We start from the raw sequence: 16,208 nt of genomic DNA, 5'->3' as shown, positions 1-16,208 counted from the left end.
TTATATATAGTTTTATATAGTTTCATATTGTTTTATATTGTTTTATATAGTTTCCTATAGTTTTATATAGTTTTGATATCTTTATATTGTTTTATATAGTTGCCTATAGTTTTAAATAGTTTTATATAGTTTTATATAGTTTTATATAGTATTATATAGTTTTATTAGCGTTATATAGTTTTATATAGTTTTAATAGAATTTTATAGTTTTATATAGTTCTATTTAGCCGTATATTGTTTCATATAGTTTAATTAGTTTTATATAGTATTATATAGTTTTATATAGTGTTATATAGTTTTATAGTGTGTTATATAGTTTTATTAGTTTTATATCGTTTTATATAGTTTTATATAGTTTTATATAGTTTTATTAGTTTTATACAGTTTTATATATTTATATATAGTTTTATATAATTTTGATAGTTTTATATTGTTTTATATAGTTTTATATAGTTTTATATAGTTTTATATAGTATTATATAGTTTTATATAGTATTATATAGTTTTATTAGCGTTATATAGTGTTATAAACTTCTATTAGCGTTATATAGTTTTATATAGTTTTAATAGAATTTTATTGTTTTATATAGTTTTATTTAGCCGTATATTGTTTCATATAGTTTTATTAGTTTTATATAGTTTTATATAGTTTTGCTAGTTTTATATAGTTTTATATAATTTTATATAGTTTTATATAGTTTTACAGAGTTTTATATAGTTTTATAGAGCTTTATATCGTTTTATAGAGTTTCATATAGTTTTATACAGTTTTATTAGTTTTATATAGTTTTATATACTTTTGTTAGTTTTATGTAGTTTTATATAGTTTTATATAGTTTTATAGAGTTTCATATAGTTTTATATCGTTTTATTAGTTTCATATACTTTTATATAGTTCTATATAGTTTTATAGAGTTTCATATAGTTTTATACAGTTTTATTAGTTTTTTATAACTTTTATATACTTTTGTCAGTTTTATATAGCTTTATAGTTTTATATAGTTTTCTATATTTTTCTTAGTTTGATATAGTTTTATATAGTCTTATGTAGTTTTATATAGATTTATATAGTTTTATATAGTTTTATATAGTTTTATATAGTTTTATATTGTGTTATATAGTTTTATAGTGTGTTATATAGTTTTATTAGTTTTATATAGTTTTATATAGTTTTATTAGTTTTATATAGTTTTATAAAGTTATATATAGTTTTATATAGGTTTGATAGTTTTATATTGTTTTATATAGTTTTATATAGTTTTATATAGTTTTCTTAGTTTTATATAGTTTTAATAGTTTTATATAGTTTTATATAGTTTTATTAGTTTTATATAGTTTTATATAGTTTTGATAGTTTTATATTGTTTTATATTGTTTCCTATAGTTTTATATAGTTTCATATAGTTTTCTTAGTTTTATATAGTTTTATATATTTATATATAGTTTTATATAGTTTTATAGAGTTTGATATAGTTTTATATCGTTTTATTAGTTTTATATAGTTTTATATAGATTTATATAGTTTTAATAGTTTTATATAGTTTTATATAGTTTTATATATTTATATATAGTTTTATATAGTTTTATAGAGTTTGATATAGTTTTATATCGTTTTATTAGTTTTATATAGTTTTATATAGATTTATATAGTTTTAATAGTTTTATATAGTTTTATATAGTATTATATAGTTTTATTAGCGTTATATAGTTTTATATAGTTTTAATAGAATTTTATAGTTTTATATAGTTCTATTTAGCCGTATATTGTTTCATATAGTTTAATTAGTTTTATATAGTTTTATATAGTTTTATATAGTGTTATATAGTTTTATAGTGTGTTATATAGTTTTATTAGTTTTATATCGTTTTATATAGTTTTATATAGTTTTATATAGTTTTATTAGTTTTATATAGTTTTATATAGTTTTATATAGTTTTATATAATTTTATGTTGTTTTATATAGTATTATAGAGTTTTATATAGTTTCATATAGTTTCATAGACTTTTATATTGTTTTCTTAGTTTTATATAGTTTTATATAGTTTTATATTGATTTGTATAGTTTTATTAGTTTTATATAGTTTTATATAGTTTTATAGAGTTTTATATAGTTTTAAATAGTTTTATATAGTTTTTTTAGTTTTATATAGTTTTATATAGTTTTATATAGTATTATAGAGTTTTATATAGTATTATATAGTTTTATATAGTCTTATATAGTATTATATAGTTTTCTTAACGTTATATAGTGTTATAAACTTCTATTAGCGTTATATTGTTTTATATAGTTTTAATTGAATTTTATAGTTTTATATAGTTTTATTTAGCCGTATATTGTTTCACATAGTTTAATTAGTTTTATATAGTATTATATAGTTTTATATAGTGTTATATAGTTTTAGTGTGTTATATAGTTTTATTAGTTTTATATCGTTTTATATAGTTTTATATAGTTCTATATAGTTTTATAGAGTTTCATATAGTATTATATAGTTTTATATAGATTTATATAGTTTTCTTAGTTTTATATAGTTTTATATAGTTTTATATAGTTTTTTATAGTTCTACATAGTTTTATAGAGTTTCATATAGTTTTATACAGTTTCATTAGTTTTTTATAAGTTTTATATACTTTTGTCAGTTTTATATATTTTTATATAGTTTTATATAGATTTATATAGTTTTATTAGTTTTATTTAGTTTTATATAGTTTTATATAGTTTTATATAGTTTTATATAGTTTTATACAGTTTTATGTAGTTTTATATAGTTTTATATAGTTTCATATAGTTTTATATAGTTGTCTTAGTTTTATATAGTTTTATATAGTTTTATATAGATTTATATAGTTTTCTTAGTTTTATATAGTTTTATACAGTTTTATGTAGTTTTATATTGTTTTATATAGTTTTATATAGTTTTATATAGTTTTATATAGATTTATATAGTTTTATATAGTTTTATATAGTTTTATATAGTTTTGTTAGTTTTATATAGTTTTATATAGTTTTATTAATTTTATATAGTTGTATATAGTTTAATATAGCTTTATATAGTTTTATATAGTTTTATATAGTTTTGTTAGTTTTATATTGTTTTATATAGTTTTATATAGTTATATCAGTTTTAAATAGTTTTATATAGTTTTATATAGTTTTAAATAGTTTTATATAGTTGTATAGAGTTTTATATAGTTTTATAAAGTCTTCTTAGTTTAATATAGTTTTATATAGTTTTATATAGTTTTATGTAGATTTATATAGTTTTATATAGTTTTATAAGTCTTATGTTGATGTATATTGTTTTATATAATTTATATAGTTTTATTAGTTTTATATAGTTCTATATAGTTTTATATAGTTTTATATAGTCATATATAGTCATATATAGTCATATATAGTTTTATATAGTTTTATATAGTTTTGTATAGTTTTATATAGTTTTGATAGTTTTATATTGTTTTATATAGTTTCCTACAGTTTTATATAGTTTGATATAGTGCTATATAGTTCTATAGAGGTTCATATTGTTTTATATAGTTGTATTAGTTTTATATAGCTTTATATAGTTTTGTTAGTTTTACATAGTTTTATATAGTTTTATTAGTTTTATATCGTTTTATATAGTTTTATATAGTTTATATAGTTTTATTAGTTTTATATAGTTTTATATAGTTTTATATAGTTATATATAGTATTATAGAGTTTTATATAGTTTTATATTGTTTTATATAGTGTTATATAGTTTTATATAGTTTTATACAGTTTTATATAGTTTTTTATAGTTCTATATAGTTTTATATAGTTTTATATAGTTTTATATAGTTTTATATGGTTTTATTAGTTTTATATAGTTTTATATAGTTTTATATAGTTTTATTAGTTTTATATAGTTTTATATAGTACTCTATAGTTTTATATAGTTTTAAATAGTTTTCTATAGTTTTATAGGCTTTTATATAGTTTTCTTAGTGTTATATAGTTTTATACAGTTTTATGTAGTTTTATATAGTTTTATATTGTTTTATATAGATTTATATAGTTTTATTAGTTTTATATAGTGTTATATAGTTTTATAGAGTTTTATTAGTTTTAAATCGTTTTATATAGTTTTACATAGTTTTATTAATTTTATATAGTTTTATATAGTTTTATATAGTTTTATATAGTTTTATATAGTTCTATAGAGTTTTATATAGTTTTATATAGTTTTATATAGTTTTATATAGGTTTGATAGTTTTATATTGTTTTATATAGTTTTATATAGTTTTATATAGTTTTCTTAGTTTTATATAGTTTTCATAGTTTTATATAGTTTTATATAGTTTTATTAGTTTTATATAGTTTTATATAGTTTTGATAGTTTTATATTGTTTTATATTGTTTCCTATAGTTTTATATAGTTTCATATAGTTTTCTTAGTTTTATATAGTTTTATATATTTATATATAGTTTTATATAGTTTTATAGAGTTTGATATAGTTTTATATCGTTTTATTAGTTTTATATAGTTTTATATAGATTTATATAGTTTTAATAGTTTTATATAGTTTTATATAGTTTTATATATTTATATATAGTTTTATATAGTTTTATAGAGTTTGATATAGTTTTATATCGTTTTATTAGTTTTATATAGTTTTATATAGATTTATATAGTTTTAATAGTTTTATATAGTTTTATATAGTATTATATAGTTTTATTAGCGTTATATAGTTTTATATAGTTTTAATAGAATTTTATAGTTTTATATAGTTCTATTTAGCCGTATATTGTTTCATATAGTTTAATTAGTTTTATATAGTTTTATATAGTTTTATATAGTGTTATATAGTTTTATAGTGTGTTATATAGTTTTATTAGTTTTATATCGTTTTATATAGTTTTATATAGTTTTATATAGTTTTATTAGTTTTATATAGTTTTATATAGTTTTATATAGTTTTATATAATTTTATGTTGTTTTATATAGTATTATAGAGTTTTATATAGTTTCATATAGTTTCATAGACTTTTATATTGTTTTCTTAGTTTTATATAGTTTTATATAGTTTTATATTGATTTGTATAGTTTTATTAGTTTTATATAGTTTTATATAGTTTTATAGAGTTTTATATAGTTTTAAATAGTTTTATATAGTTTTTTTAGTTTTATATAGTTTTATATAGTTTTATATAGTATTATAGAGTTTTATATAGTATTATATAGTTTTATATAGTCTTATATAGTATTATATAGTTTTCTTAACGTTATATAGTGTTATAAACTTCTATTAGCGTTATATTGTTTTATATAGTTTTAATTGAATTTTATAGTTTTATATAGTTTTATTTAGCCGTATATTGTTTCACATAGTTTAATTAGTTTTATATAGTATTATATAGTTTTATATAGTGTTATATAGTTTTAGTGTGTTATATAGTTTTATTAGTTTTATATCGTTTTATATAGTTTTATATAGTTCTATATAGTTTTATAGAGTTTCATATAGTATTATATAGTTTTATATAGATTTATATAGTTTTCTTAGTTTTATATAGTTTTATATAGTTTTATATAGTTTTTTATAGTTCTACATAGTTTTATAGAGTTTCATATAGTTTTATACAGTTTCATTAGTTTTTTATAAGTTTTATATACTTTTGTCAGTTTTATATATTTTTATATAGTTTTATATAGATTTATATAGTTTTATTAGTTTTATTTAGTTTTATATAGTTTTATATAGTTTTATATAGTTTTATATAGTTTTATACAGTTTTATGTAGTTTTATATAGTTTTATATAGTTTCATATAGTTTTATATAGTTGTCTTAGTTTTATATAGTTTTATATAGTTTTATATAGATTTATATAGTTTTCTTAGTTTTATATAGTTTTATACAGTTTTATGTAGTTTTATATTGTTTTATATAGTTTTATATAGTTTTATATAGTTTTATATAGATTTATATAGTTTTATATAGTTTTATATAGTTTTATATAGTTTTGTTAGTTTTATATAGTTTTATATAGTTTTATTAATTTTATATAGTTGTATATAGTTTAATATAGCTTTATATAGTTTTATATAGTTTTATATAGTTTTGTTAGTTTTATATTGTTTTATATAGTTTTATATAGTTATATCAGTTTTAAATAGTTTTATATAGTTTTATATAGTTTTAAATAGTTTTATATAGTTGTATAGAGTTTTATATAGTTTTATAAAGTCTTCTTAGTTTAATATAGTTTTATATAGTTTTATATAGTTTTATGTAGATTTATATAGTTTTATATAGTTTTATAAGTCTTATGTTGATGTATATTGTTTTATATAATTTATATAGTTTTATTAGTTTTATATAGTTCTATATAGTTTTATATAGTTTTATATAGTCATATATAGTCATATATAGTCATATATAGTTTTATATAGTTTTATATAGTTTTGTATAGTTTTATATAGTTTTGATAGTTTTATATTGTTTTATATAGTTTCCTACAGTTTTATATAGTTTGATATAGTGCTATATAGTTCTATAGAGGTTCATATTGTTTTATATAGTTGTATTAGTTTTATATAGCTTTATATAGTTTTGTTAGTTTTACATAGTTTTATATAGTTTTATTAGTTTTATATCGTTTTATATAGTTTTATATAGTTTATATAGTTTTATTAGTTTTATATAGTTTTATATAGTTTTATATAGTTATATATAGTATTATAGAGTTTTATATAGTTTTATATTGTTTTATATAGTGTTATATAGTTTTATATAGTTTTATACAGTTTTATATAGTTTTTTATAGTTCTATATAGTTTTATATAGTTTTATATAGTTTTATATAGTTTTATATGGTTTTATTAGTTTTATATAGTTTTATATAGTTTTATATAGTTTTATTAGTTTTATATAGTTTTATATAGTACTCTATAGTTTTATATAGTTTTAAATAGTTTTCTATAGTTTTATTGGCTTTTATATAGTTTTCTTAGTGTTATATAGTTTTATACAGTTTTATGTAGTTTTATATAGTTTTATATTGTTTTATATAGATTTATATAGTTTTATTAGTTTTATATAGTGTTATATAGTTTTATAGAGTTTTATTAGTTTTAAATCGTTTTATATAGTTTTACATAGTTTTATTAATTTTATATAGTTTTATATAGTTTTATATAGTTTTATATAGTTTTATATAGTTCTATAGAGTTTTATATAGTTTTATATAGTTTTATATAGTTTTGTATAGTTTTATACAGCATTATATAGTTTTATATAGTTTTATATAGTTTTGTTACTTTTATATAGTTTTGTTAGTTTTATATAGTTTTATAGAGTTTTATATAGTTTTATAAAGTTTTATATAGTTTTATATCGTTTTATATAGATTTATATAGTTTTATTAGTTTTATATAGCTTTATATAGTTTTATATAATTTTATTAGTTTTATATAGTTTTATATAGTTTTGTTAGTTTTATATAGTTTTATATAGTTCTATATAGTTGTTATTTAGTTTTATAGAGTTTTATGTAGTTTTTTATAGTTTTAAATAGTTTTATATAGTTTTATATAGTTGTATATAGTTTAATATAGCTTTATATTGTTTTATATAGTTTTATTGAGTTTTATAGAGTTTTATATAGTTTTATATAGTTTTATATAGTTTTGTTAGTTTTATATAGTTTTATATAGTTTTATATAGTGTTATATAGTTTTATTTAGTGTTATATAGTATTATATAGATTTATTAGTTTTAAATCGTTTTATATACTATTATATAGATCTATTAGTTTTAAATCGTTTTATATAGTTTTATATAGATTTATATATTTTTATTAGTTTTATATAGTTTTATATAGTTTCATATAGTTTTATCTAGTTTTATATAGTGTTATATAGTATTATATAGATTTATTAGTTTTAAATCGTTTTATATAGTATTATATAGATTTATTAGTTTTAAATCGTTTTATACAGTTTTATATAGATTTATATAGTTTTATTAGTTTTATATAGTTTTATTAGTTTTATATAGATCTATATAGTTTTATAGAGTTTTATAAAGTTTTATAGAGTTTTATAAAGTTTTATATAGTTATATATAGTTTTCTTAGTTTTATATAGTTTTATACAGTTATATATAGTTTTATATAGTTTTGATAGTTTTATATAGTTTTATAGAGTTTTATATAGTTTTAAATAGTTTTGTATAGTTTTATAGAGTTTTATATAGTTTTATATACATTTATATAGTTTTATGTAGTTTTATTTAGTTTTATATAATTTTATATAGTTTTGTATAGTTTTATATAGTTTTACATAGTTTTATATAGTTTTGTAGAGTTTTATATAGTTGTATATAGTTTCATATAGTTTTATGTATTTCTATATAGTTTTATATAGTTTTATATAGTATTATAGAGTTTTATATTGTTTTATATAGTTTTATATAGTTTTATATAGTTTTATATAGTTTTATATAGTTTTATATAGTTTTATATGGTTTTATTAGTTTTATATAGTTTTATATAGTTTTATATAGTTTTATTAGTTTTATATAGTTTTATATAGTACTCTATAGTTTTATATAGTTTTAAATAGTTTTCTATAGTTTTATTGGCTTTTATATAGTTTTCTTAGTGTTATATAGTTTTATACAGTTTTATGTAGTTTTATATAGTTTTATATTGTTTTATATAGATTTATATAGTTTTATTAGTTTTATATAGTGTTATATAGTTTTATAGAGTTTTATTAGTTTTAAATCGTTTTATATAGTTTTACATAGTTTTATTAATTTTATATAGTTTTATATAGTTTTATATAGTTTTATATAGTTTTATATAGTTCTATAGAGTTTTATATAGTTTTATATAGTTTTATATAGTTTTGTATAGTTTTATACAGCATTATATAGTTTTATATAGTTTTATATAGTTTTGTTACTTTTATATAGTTTTGTTAGTTTTATATAGTTTTATAGAGTTTTATATAGTTTTATAAAGTTTTATATAGTTTTATATCGTTTTATATAGATTTATATAGTTTTATTAGTTTTATATAGCTTTATATAGTTTTATATAATTTTATTAGTTTTATATAGTTTTATATAGTTTTGTTAGTTTTATATAGTTTTATATAGTTCTATATAGTTGTTATTTAGTTTTATAGAGTTTTATGTAGTTTTTTATAGTTTTAAATAGTTTTATATAGTTTTATATAGTTGTATATAGTTTAATATAGCTTTATATTGTTTTATATAGTTTTATTGAGTTTTATAGAGTTTTATATAGTTTTATATAGTTTTATATAGTTTTGTTAGTTTTATATAGTTTTATATAGTTTTATATAGTGTTATATAGTTTTAGAGAGTTTTATAGAGTTTTATATAGTTTTATATAGTTTTATATAGTTTTTTATTGTTCTATATAGTTTTATATAGTTTTATTAGTTTTATATAGTTTTATATAGTTTTATATAGTTTTATATAGTTTTATATAGTTCTATAGAGTTTTATATAGTTTTATATAGTTTTATATAATTTTGTATAGTTTTATATAGCATTATATAGTTTTATATAGTTTTATATAGTTTTGTTAGTTTTATATAGTTTTATATAGTTTTATAGACTTTTATATATTTTTCTTAGTTTTATATAGTTTTATACAGTTTTATGTAGTTTTATATAGTTTTATATAGTTTTATATAGTGTTATATAGTTTTGTTAGTATTATATAGTTTTATATAGTTATATACAGTGTTATATAGTTTTGTTAGTATTATATAGTTTTATATAGTTATATATAGTGTTATATAGTTTTATATAGTTTTATTAGCTTTAAAACGTTTTATATAGTATTATATACATTTATATAGTTTCATTAGTTTTATATAGTTTTATATAGTTTTATAGAGTTTTATCTAGTTTTATATAGTTTTATATAGTTTTATATAGTTTTGTTAGTTTTTTATAGTTTTATATAGTTTTATATAGTGTTATATAATTTTAAACATTTTTGTAGCGTCACAGATCCGGCTGGAAGGATCAACAAATGTTGCGTAGTTGATCCGGCTCGAGGTACCGAAAAATGCGACGTCACACGTACACGAATGCTAACGCGGATTAAATTCCTCGGCTGGGGTTGTAAATCCCAGCTTTAACTTTAGGTCTCGTTAATACTAGCGACACGTCGATTTACGAATTTCTTCAGAAATCGACTGAGTCAACTCTGATCTCCGGCTGGTTGAGATCAGATCACTAGTTGTAGTTGTCCCGATCGATGGACTGACTACTGTTTGAATGAATGAATGATATCTCGTTACTCCGAACGATTGAGTATCTGAGATATCGTCACTCCGAACGATTGAGCGTCTTATGTGTCCCGAACGATGGACTGAACGTTGAGTAATGAGAAAAAATCTCTGAGATATCGTCACTCCGAACGATTGAGCGAAAAAACCTCTGAGATATCGTCACTCCGAACGATTGAGCGAAAAAACCTCGTGTGTCGTCACTCCGAACGATTGAGCGACTTATGTGTACCGAACGATGGACTGAACGTTGAATGAGTGAAAAAATCTTGTAATGAGCGAAAAAACCTTTCGAGTGCGATCCTGTAGGTGTTTTTATACGACAACTACAGGTTTTGTGTCGAGTGCGCTGATTGGGAAATTGAAAATATCCAATCAGCACATAATTCCAAAAATCGGGGGCGTCTTGGACGACGCCCCTTGGCCAGCCCTCTAGGTGCAAGGGTGAGGGCAATGGCCACGTGCGAGGGATCCTCGAAGATTTGCCGATGCCTTGGAAATTTCCTCCAAGTTGACGCATGGCTGGCGGAACCGTTACGAACGAGGTTCGCTTCGACCCTTCGGAAATTCCCGGTTTATGATATGGTCGGTTGTCTGTACGAATGACGAAAATTCCAAAACTATTGTCTGGACACGCGCGGATTGACTAAATGATTTTCTCATGATTTAGGGTGCAATTGCCCCTTGTAACTAAAATAAATAAACTGAGTTCGAAAAAAGCTAATCCCGAAAGTAAATTTGTTGGCACGTCCATATCATAAACGAACCTTCGAGGATTTTCTCCGTTTTGTTCCGCGTCGGACGGAACATGCTCCCCCCCGTTGATCGGTACGAACGATCAATGTATCCTGTGCCTGCGTCCTTAGCGTTGCGGTGCTGCTAATCTGACTCCGAGTCAGGTAGAGGCGCCAATTGCCTCACGTTCCGTCGGTAGGTAACGTGGCTGGTCCGAACGGTGACTGCCCGAATTACCCCATCCGCCCCAGGATGCGTTGCTACCACTCGTCCGAGGTGCCAGGCCAGAGGTGGAAGGTTGTCCTCCTTCATGACCACGACGGTCCCCTCTCGTATGTGGTGGGTGCCGGTTGTCCACTTATGCTGCTCGTTCAGATGGTGGATATACTCCTTATGCCACCTGGCCCAGAAATGTCGCTTGACCTTCTGGATGTGTTGCCAGGTGGACAGTCGGTTCGTCGGTGTTCCGCTGAAATCAATCTCAGCAAGACTCGTAAAGGAATCACCGATCAGGAAATGGCCGGGAGTCAGGGCGGACGGATCATTGGGATCCGCGGTTAGGGGGGTGAGAGGACGCGATTTGAGGATGGCCTCGACTTCGATTACGAACGTGTTGAATTGTTTGAGGGTGAACAATTCGTCGCCTACAACCCGTTTCACGTGATGTTTGAAGCACTTCACTGCGGCTTCCCATAGGCCACCGAAATGTGGCGATAAGGCTGGCATGAAGTGCCAGGAGATCGTGTTGTCCGTTATGAATCGCCGCAGTTGCTCGTCCTTTGAGAGTGATTGCTATAATGCCTTGAGTTCGTTGTCGGCTCCGACAAAATTCGTGACATTGGCGGAATAGATGTTACGGCATAGCCCCCTCCGTGCTATGAACCGTTTTAGGGCCGCGATGAATCCCTCGGTGGTCAGGTCGCCGGCTACTTCGAGGTGAACGGCCTTCGTCGCGAAGCAGGTAAAAACTGCAACGTACACCTTGACTCGGGTCCGATTTCGGAAGCGCCGCTCCTTGACACTGAACGGACCGCAATAATCAACGCCGCAGTTGTAAAATGGCCGAGCGGCGGTGACGCGCGTCGCAGGTAGATTTCCCATGATATAATCCACGGCAGGTGGATTAAGTCGGAAACACCTGACGCAGCGCCGGATGATCTTGCGTGTTGTGTTTTTCTCATCAATGGGCCAATACGTTTGCCGTACGTTGCAAAGCGTTGCCGTGATGCCTTCGTGGTGGTATCGCACATGCGTCTCGCGTATAATTAGGTCCGTCACGTGATGACCCTTTGGTAGTAAGATTGGATGTTTCCTTCCGAAAGGTAACTCGGACCTTTGCAGACGTCCGCCGACGCGCAATAATCCCTTTTCGTCGAGAAACGGTGTAAGGGATCGGAGTTGGCTCTTGGGGTGCAGCCTTCCGGATTCCAGGTCCTTAATATCCTTTTCGAAAGCCGTGGATTGGACCATTTTTACGATGCGGAATTCGTCTTCATGAATTTCCTCGACGGTCAACGGACCAGCGGTGCGATGACGAACACGGAGGCAATACGCGACGATTCGCGTGAGCCCTTTGATCCACGGGTATCGAGTGAGAATCTCTTCACTCCGACTGATTGAGTTCGCGAGACATGTCACCCCTTTCGTTTCGGGTATCTCGCTCGAGACCGTGTATCTCGAAATTGGCCACCTTGCTTGCTCCGTCGCGAGCCAGTCCGGACCGTGGAGCCACCATGAATTTCGGACGAACTGTGCGGGCATTAGTCTTCTTAAAATCAAGTCGGCCGGATTGTATTCCGACTTGACATGGCGCCACGTGTTTATCTCGGTTTTGCCCTGTATGTCGGCCACGCGGTTGGCCACGAATGTTTTTAACATACAGGGCTGTGTGTTGATCCAATTCAACACTATTGTGGAATCGGTCCACAAAAATGTCTGATGGATCTTAACCGAAATCGTCCGTTGGATGGAGGTGACTAAGGACGCTAGAAGCACGGCACCGCACAGCTCTAGACGTTCGAGCGTAACCGTCGTGAGTGGTGCAACGCGGGATTTCGCGCAGAGCAGGTGTGTTTCGACGCGTCCTACATCGTCTATCGTACGCACGTACACGCAGGCTCCGTATGCGCGTTCGCTGGAGTCACAGAATCCGTGGAGTTCGAGACGTTGGTGGTTCCTCAGGGTCACGCAGCGGTTGAACTCGATGTCGTTTAGTTCTTGAAGTTGCGCTGCGTATGTGGTCCACTCCGTGTTAAGGCTGGTGGGAAGCGATTCGTCCCAGTCGATCTTCAATTGCCATAGACGTTGCATTAGAATCTTGGCGATGATGGTGACGGGTCCAAGAAGTACTAATGGATCGAATATTTTGGCGATCGTTGACAAGATGGTCCGTTTGCTGACCTTGCCAACGACTTGAATTTTGACCGCATAACGAATCGCATCGTTCCTGGCGTCCCAGGATATTCCCAACGCCTTCATCGTTGTGTAATCGCCGAGGATCTTCGGGTGGATTTGGTCTTCGCGGAGTCCCTTAAGAAGGGCGGGTTCGTTCGACGCCCATTGACGAATGTTCAATCCACCCCGTTGAAGAAGCTCGCCGATTTGATGTTGGATGTGCCTCGCTTCCTCCATTGTGTCGGCGTCCGTGAGGAGATCATCGACGTATGGATCTCGTTTGATGATCCCTGCTGCTTCCGGATGTGCGTTGCCCTCATCGTCTTTGAATGCGACCCGTTTTTCAAGACGGCCATTGAACCTCGGTAGGTCGATTTTTGGCAAATGGACCCCGATCGCGGACGACGTTGTTGAGGGCGCGGGAGAATTGTTCACTCTTTTTGTCGCCGTTGGTGGTTGCCTGTTTGCTTGCTCCGCGTCTTGTAGCATCGTGATGGCCGTCGCGATGACGTCATCGTACTGCTCTGTAACCGCTTCTCGTTCCGCTTCCGTTTGCTCGAAATCCTCGATGAGCCCCAGCTGGTCTTGGATTTCGTAGAAATTCTCGAAAAGCTTTCGCAGTCTCTCGACGCGTTCACGGAGTTTTACGCGCTCCTTCGCGGAATCTTGATACGTCTCTAGCGCGTTGTTAAGGGACGTAATTTGCGACTTGAATATGCGGCGTTCGTTTTTTAGTAGGCGGACCGTTTGTGCTTGATTTGCACTCGACTCGTTCGTTGACGCGTTCGCCATTTCGATGGTAAGAAGTCGAGACGTGGGAAAGTGCAATCAAGGATATCGCACGAGAGGATTCGATCGGTAAATCTTGACGAGCCTACCTTGACTGATGCGGAGGACGTGTTTGTTCGTAGACTTCCCGCAACAGATTGGACTCGTAGTGCCTCGCTCTGTGGCCTGCTGCTCGGCTGATTGACTACTGTCGTTCGTCCAATCTGGATTCTCGCCGTCAGACCTCGAATCCGACGGTTGACAGCTTCCCTTGGATCCACTTATGCACTGTATTTTCACAAACGCGGATCCAACTCGAGGGACCAAAAATGTGTTTTGTGAAACTCCGGCTAGTAGATCCGGCTCGAGGGACCAAAAGTATGTACCTCCGGCTAGTACATCCGGCTCGAAGGACCAAAAATATGTACCGTCACAGATCCGGCTCGAAGGATCAACAAATGTTGCGTAGTAGATCCGGCTCGAGGTACCGAAAAATGCGACGTCGCACGTACACGAATACTAACGCGGATTAAATTCCTCGGCTGGGGTTGTAAATCCCAGCTTTAACTTTAGGTCTCGTTAATACTCGCGACGCGTCGATTTACGAATTTCTTCAGAAATCGACTGATTCAACTCTGATCTCCGGCTGGTTGAGATCAGATCACTAGTTGTAGTTGTCCCGAACGATGGACTGACTACTGTTTGAATGAATGAATGATATCTCGTTACTCCGAACGATTGAGTATCTGAGATATCGTCACTCCGAACGATTGAGCGACTTATGTGTCCCGAACGATGGACTGAACGTTGAGTAATGAGAAAAAATCTCTGAGATATCGTCACTCCGAACGATTGAGCGAAAAAACCTCGTGTGTCGTCACTCCGAACGATTGAGCGACTTATGTGTCCCGAACGATGGACTGAACGTTGAATGAGTGAAAAAATCTTGTAATGAGGGAAAAAACCTTTCGAGTGCGATCCTGTAGGTGTTTTTATACGACACCTACAGGTTTTGTGTCGAGTGCGCTGATTGGGAAATTGAAAATATCCAATCAGCACATAATTCCAAAAATCGGGGGCGTCTTGGACGACGCCCCTTGGCCAGCCCTCTAGGTGCAAGGGTGAGGGCAATGGCCACGTGCGAGGGATCCTCGAAGATTTGCCGATGCCTTGGAAATTTCCTCCAAGTTGACGCATGGCTGGCGGAACCGTTACGAACGAGGTTCGCGTCGACCCTTCGGAAATTCCCGGTTTATGATATGGTCGGTTGTCTGTACGAATGACGAAAATTCCAAAACTATTGTCTGGACACGTGCGGATTGACTAAATGATTTTCTCATGATTTAGGGTGCAATTGCACCTTGTAACTAAAATAAATAAACTGAGTTCGAAAAAAGCTAATCCCGAAAGTAAATTTGTTGGCACGTCCATATCATAAACGAACCTTCGAGGATTTTCTCCGTTTTGTTCCGCGTCGGACGGAACAATTTTTATATAGTTTTATAGAGTTTTATATAGTTTTGTATAAATTTCTTTGTTTTATATAGTTTTTTATAGTTTTATATAGTTTTATATAGTTTTATATAGTTTCATATAGTTTTGTTAGTTTTATATAGTTTTATATAGTTTTATATAGTTTTATATAGTTTTATATAGTTCTATAGAGTTTTATATAGTTTTATATAGTTTTATATAGTTTTGTATAGTTTTATATAGCATTATATAGTTTTATATAGTTTTATATAGTTTTGTTACTTTTATATAGTTTTGTTAGTTTTATATAGTTTTATAGAGTTTTATATAGTTTTATAAAGTTTTATATAGTTTTATATCGTTTTATATAGATTTATATAGTTTTATTAGTTTTATATAGCTTTATATAGTTTTATATAGTTTTATTAGTTTTATATAGTTTTATATAGTTTTGTTAGTTTTATATAGTTTTATATAGTTCTATATAGTTTTACTTAGTTTTATAGAGTTTTATGTAGTTTTTTATAGTTTTAAA

At 26.7% G+C, this 16,208-nt stretch overlaps 2 protein-coding genes across 2 annotated transcripts; both read right to left on the bottom strand.

The window, feature by feature from the left end:
• Positions 1-11,182: 11,182 nt before the first annotated feature.
• Positions 11,183-11,764, bottom strand: LOC143176451 (uncharacterized). Its single transcript, XM_076374160.1, has one exon. It carries the CDS (start codon positions 11,762-11,764, stop codon positions 11,183-11,185), a length of 582 nt encoding a protein of 193 aa, XP_076230275.1.
• A 66-nt stretch (positions 11,765-11,830) lies between these two features.
• On the bottom strand, positions 11,831-14,224 carry LOC143176452 (uncharacterized). The gene has a single exon (XM_076374161.1). The coding sequence runs from the start codon at positions 14,222-14,224 to the stop codon at positions 11,831-11,833; it is 2,394 nt and encodes a 797-aa protein (XP_076230276.1).
• Between the last annotated feature and the right edge of the window lie 1,984 nt (positions 14,225-16,208).

This window comes from Nomia melanderi, unplaced genomic scaffold (assembly GCF_051020985.1).
Source record: "Nomia melanderi isolate GNS246 unplaced genomic scaffold, iyNomMela1 scaffold0566, whole genome shotgun sequence".
NCBI classification, from domain to species: Eukaryota; Metazoa; Arthropoda; class Insecta; order Hymenoptera; family Halictidae; genus Nomia; species Nomia melanderi.
This window is presented reverse-complemented; position numbering and strand designations above follow the sequence as displayed.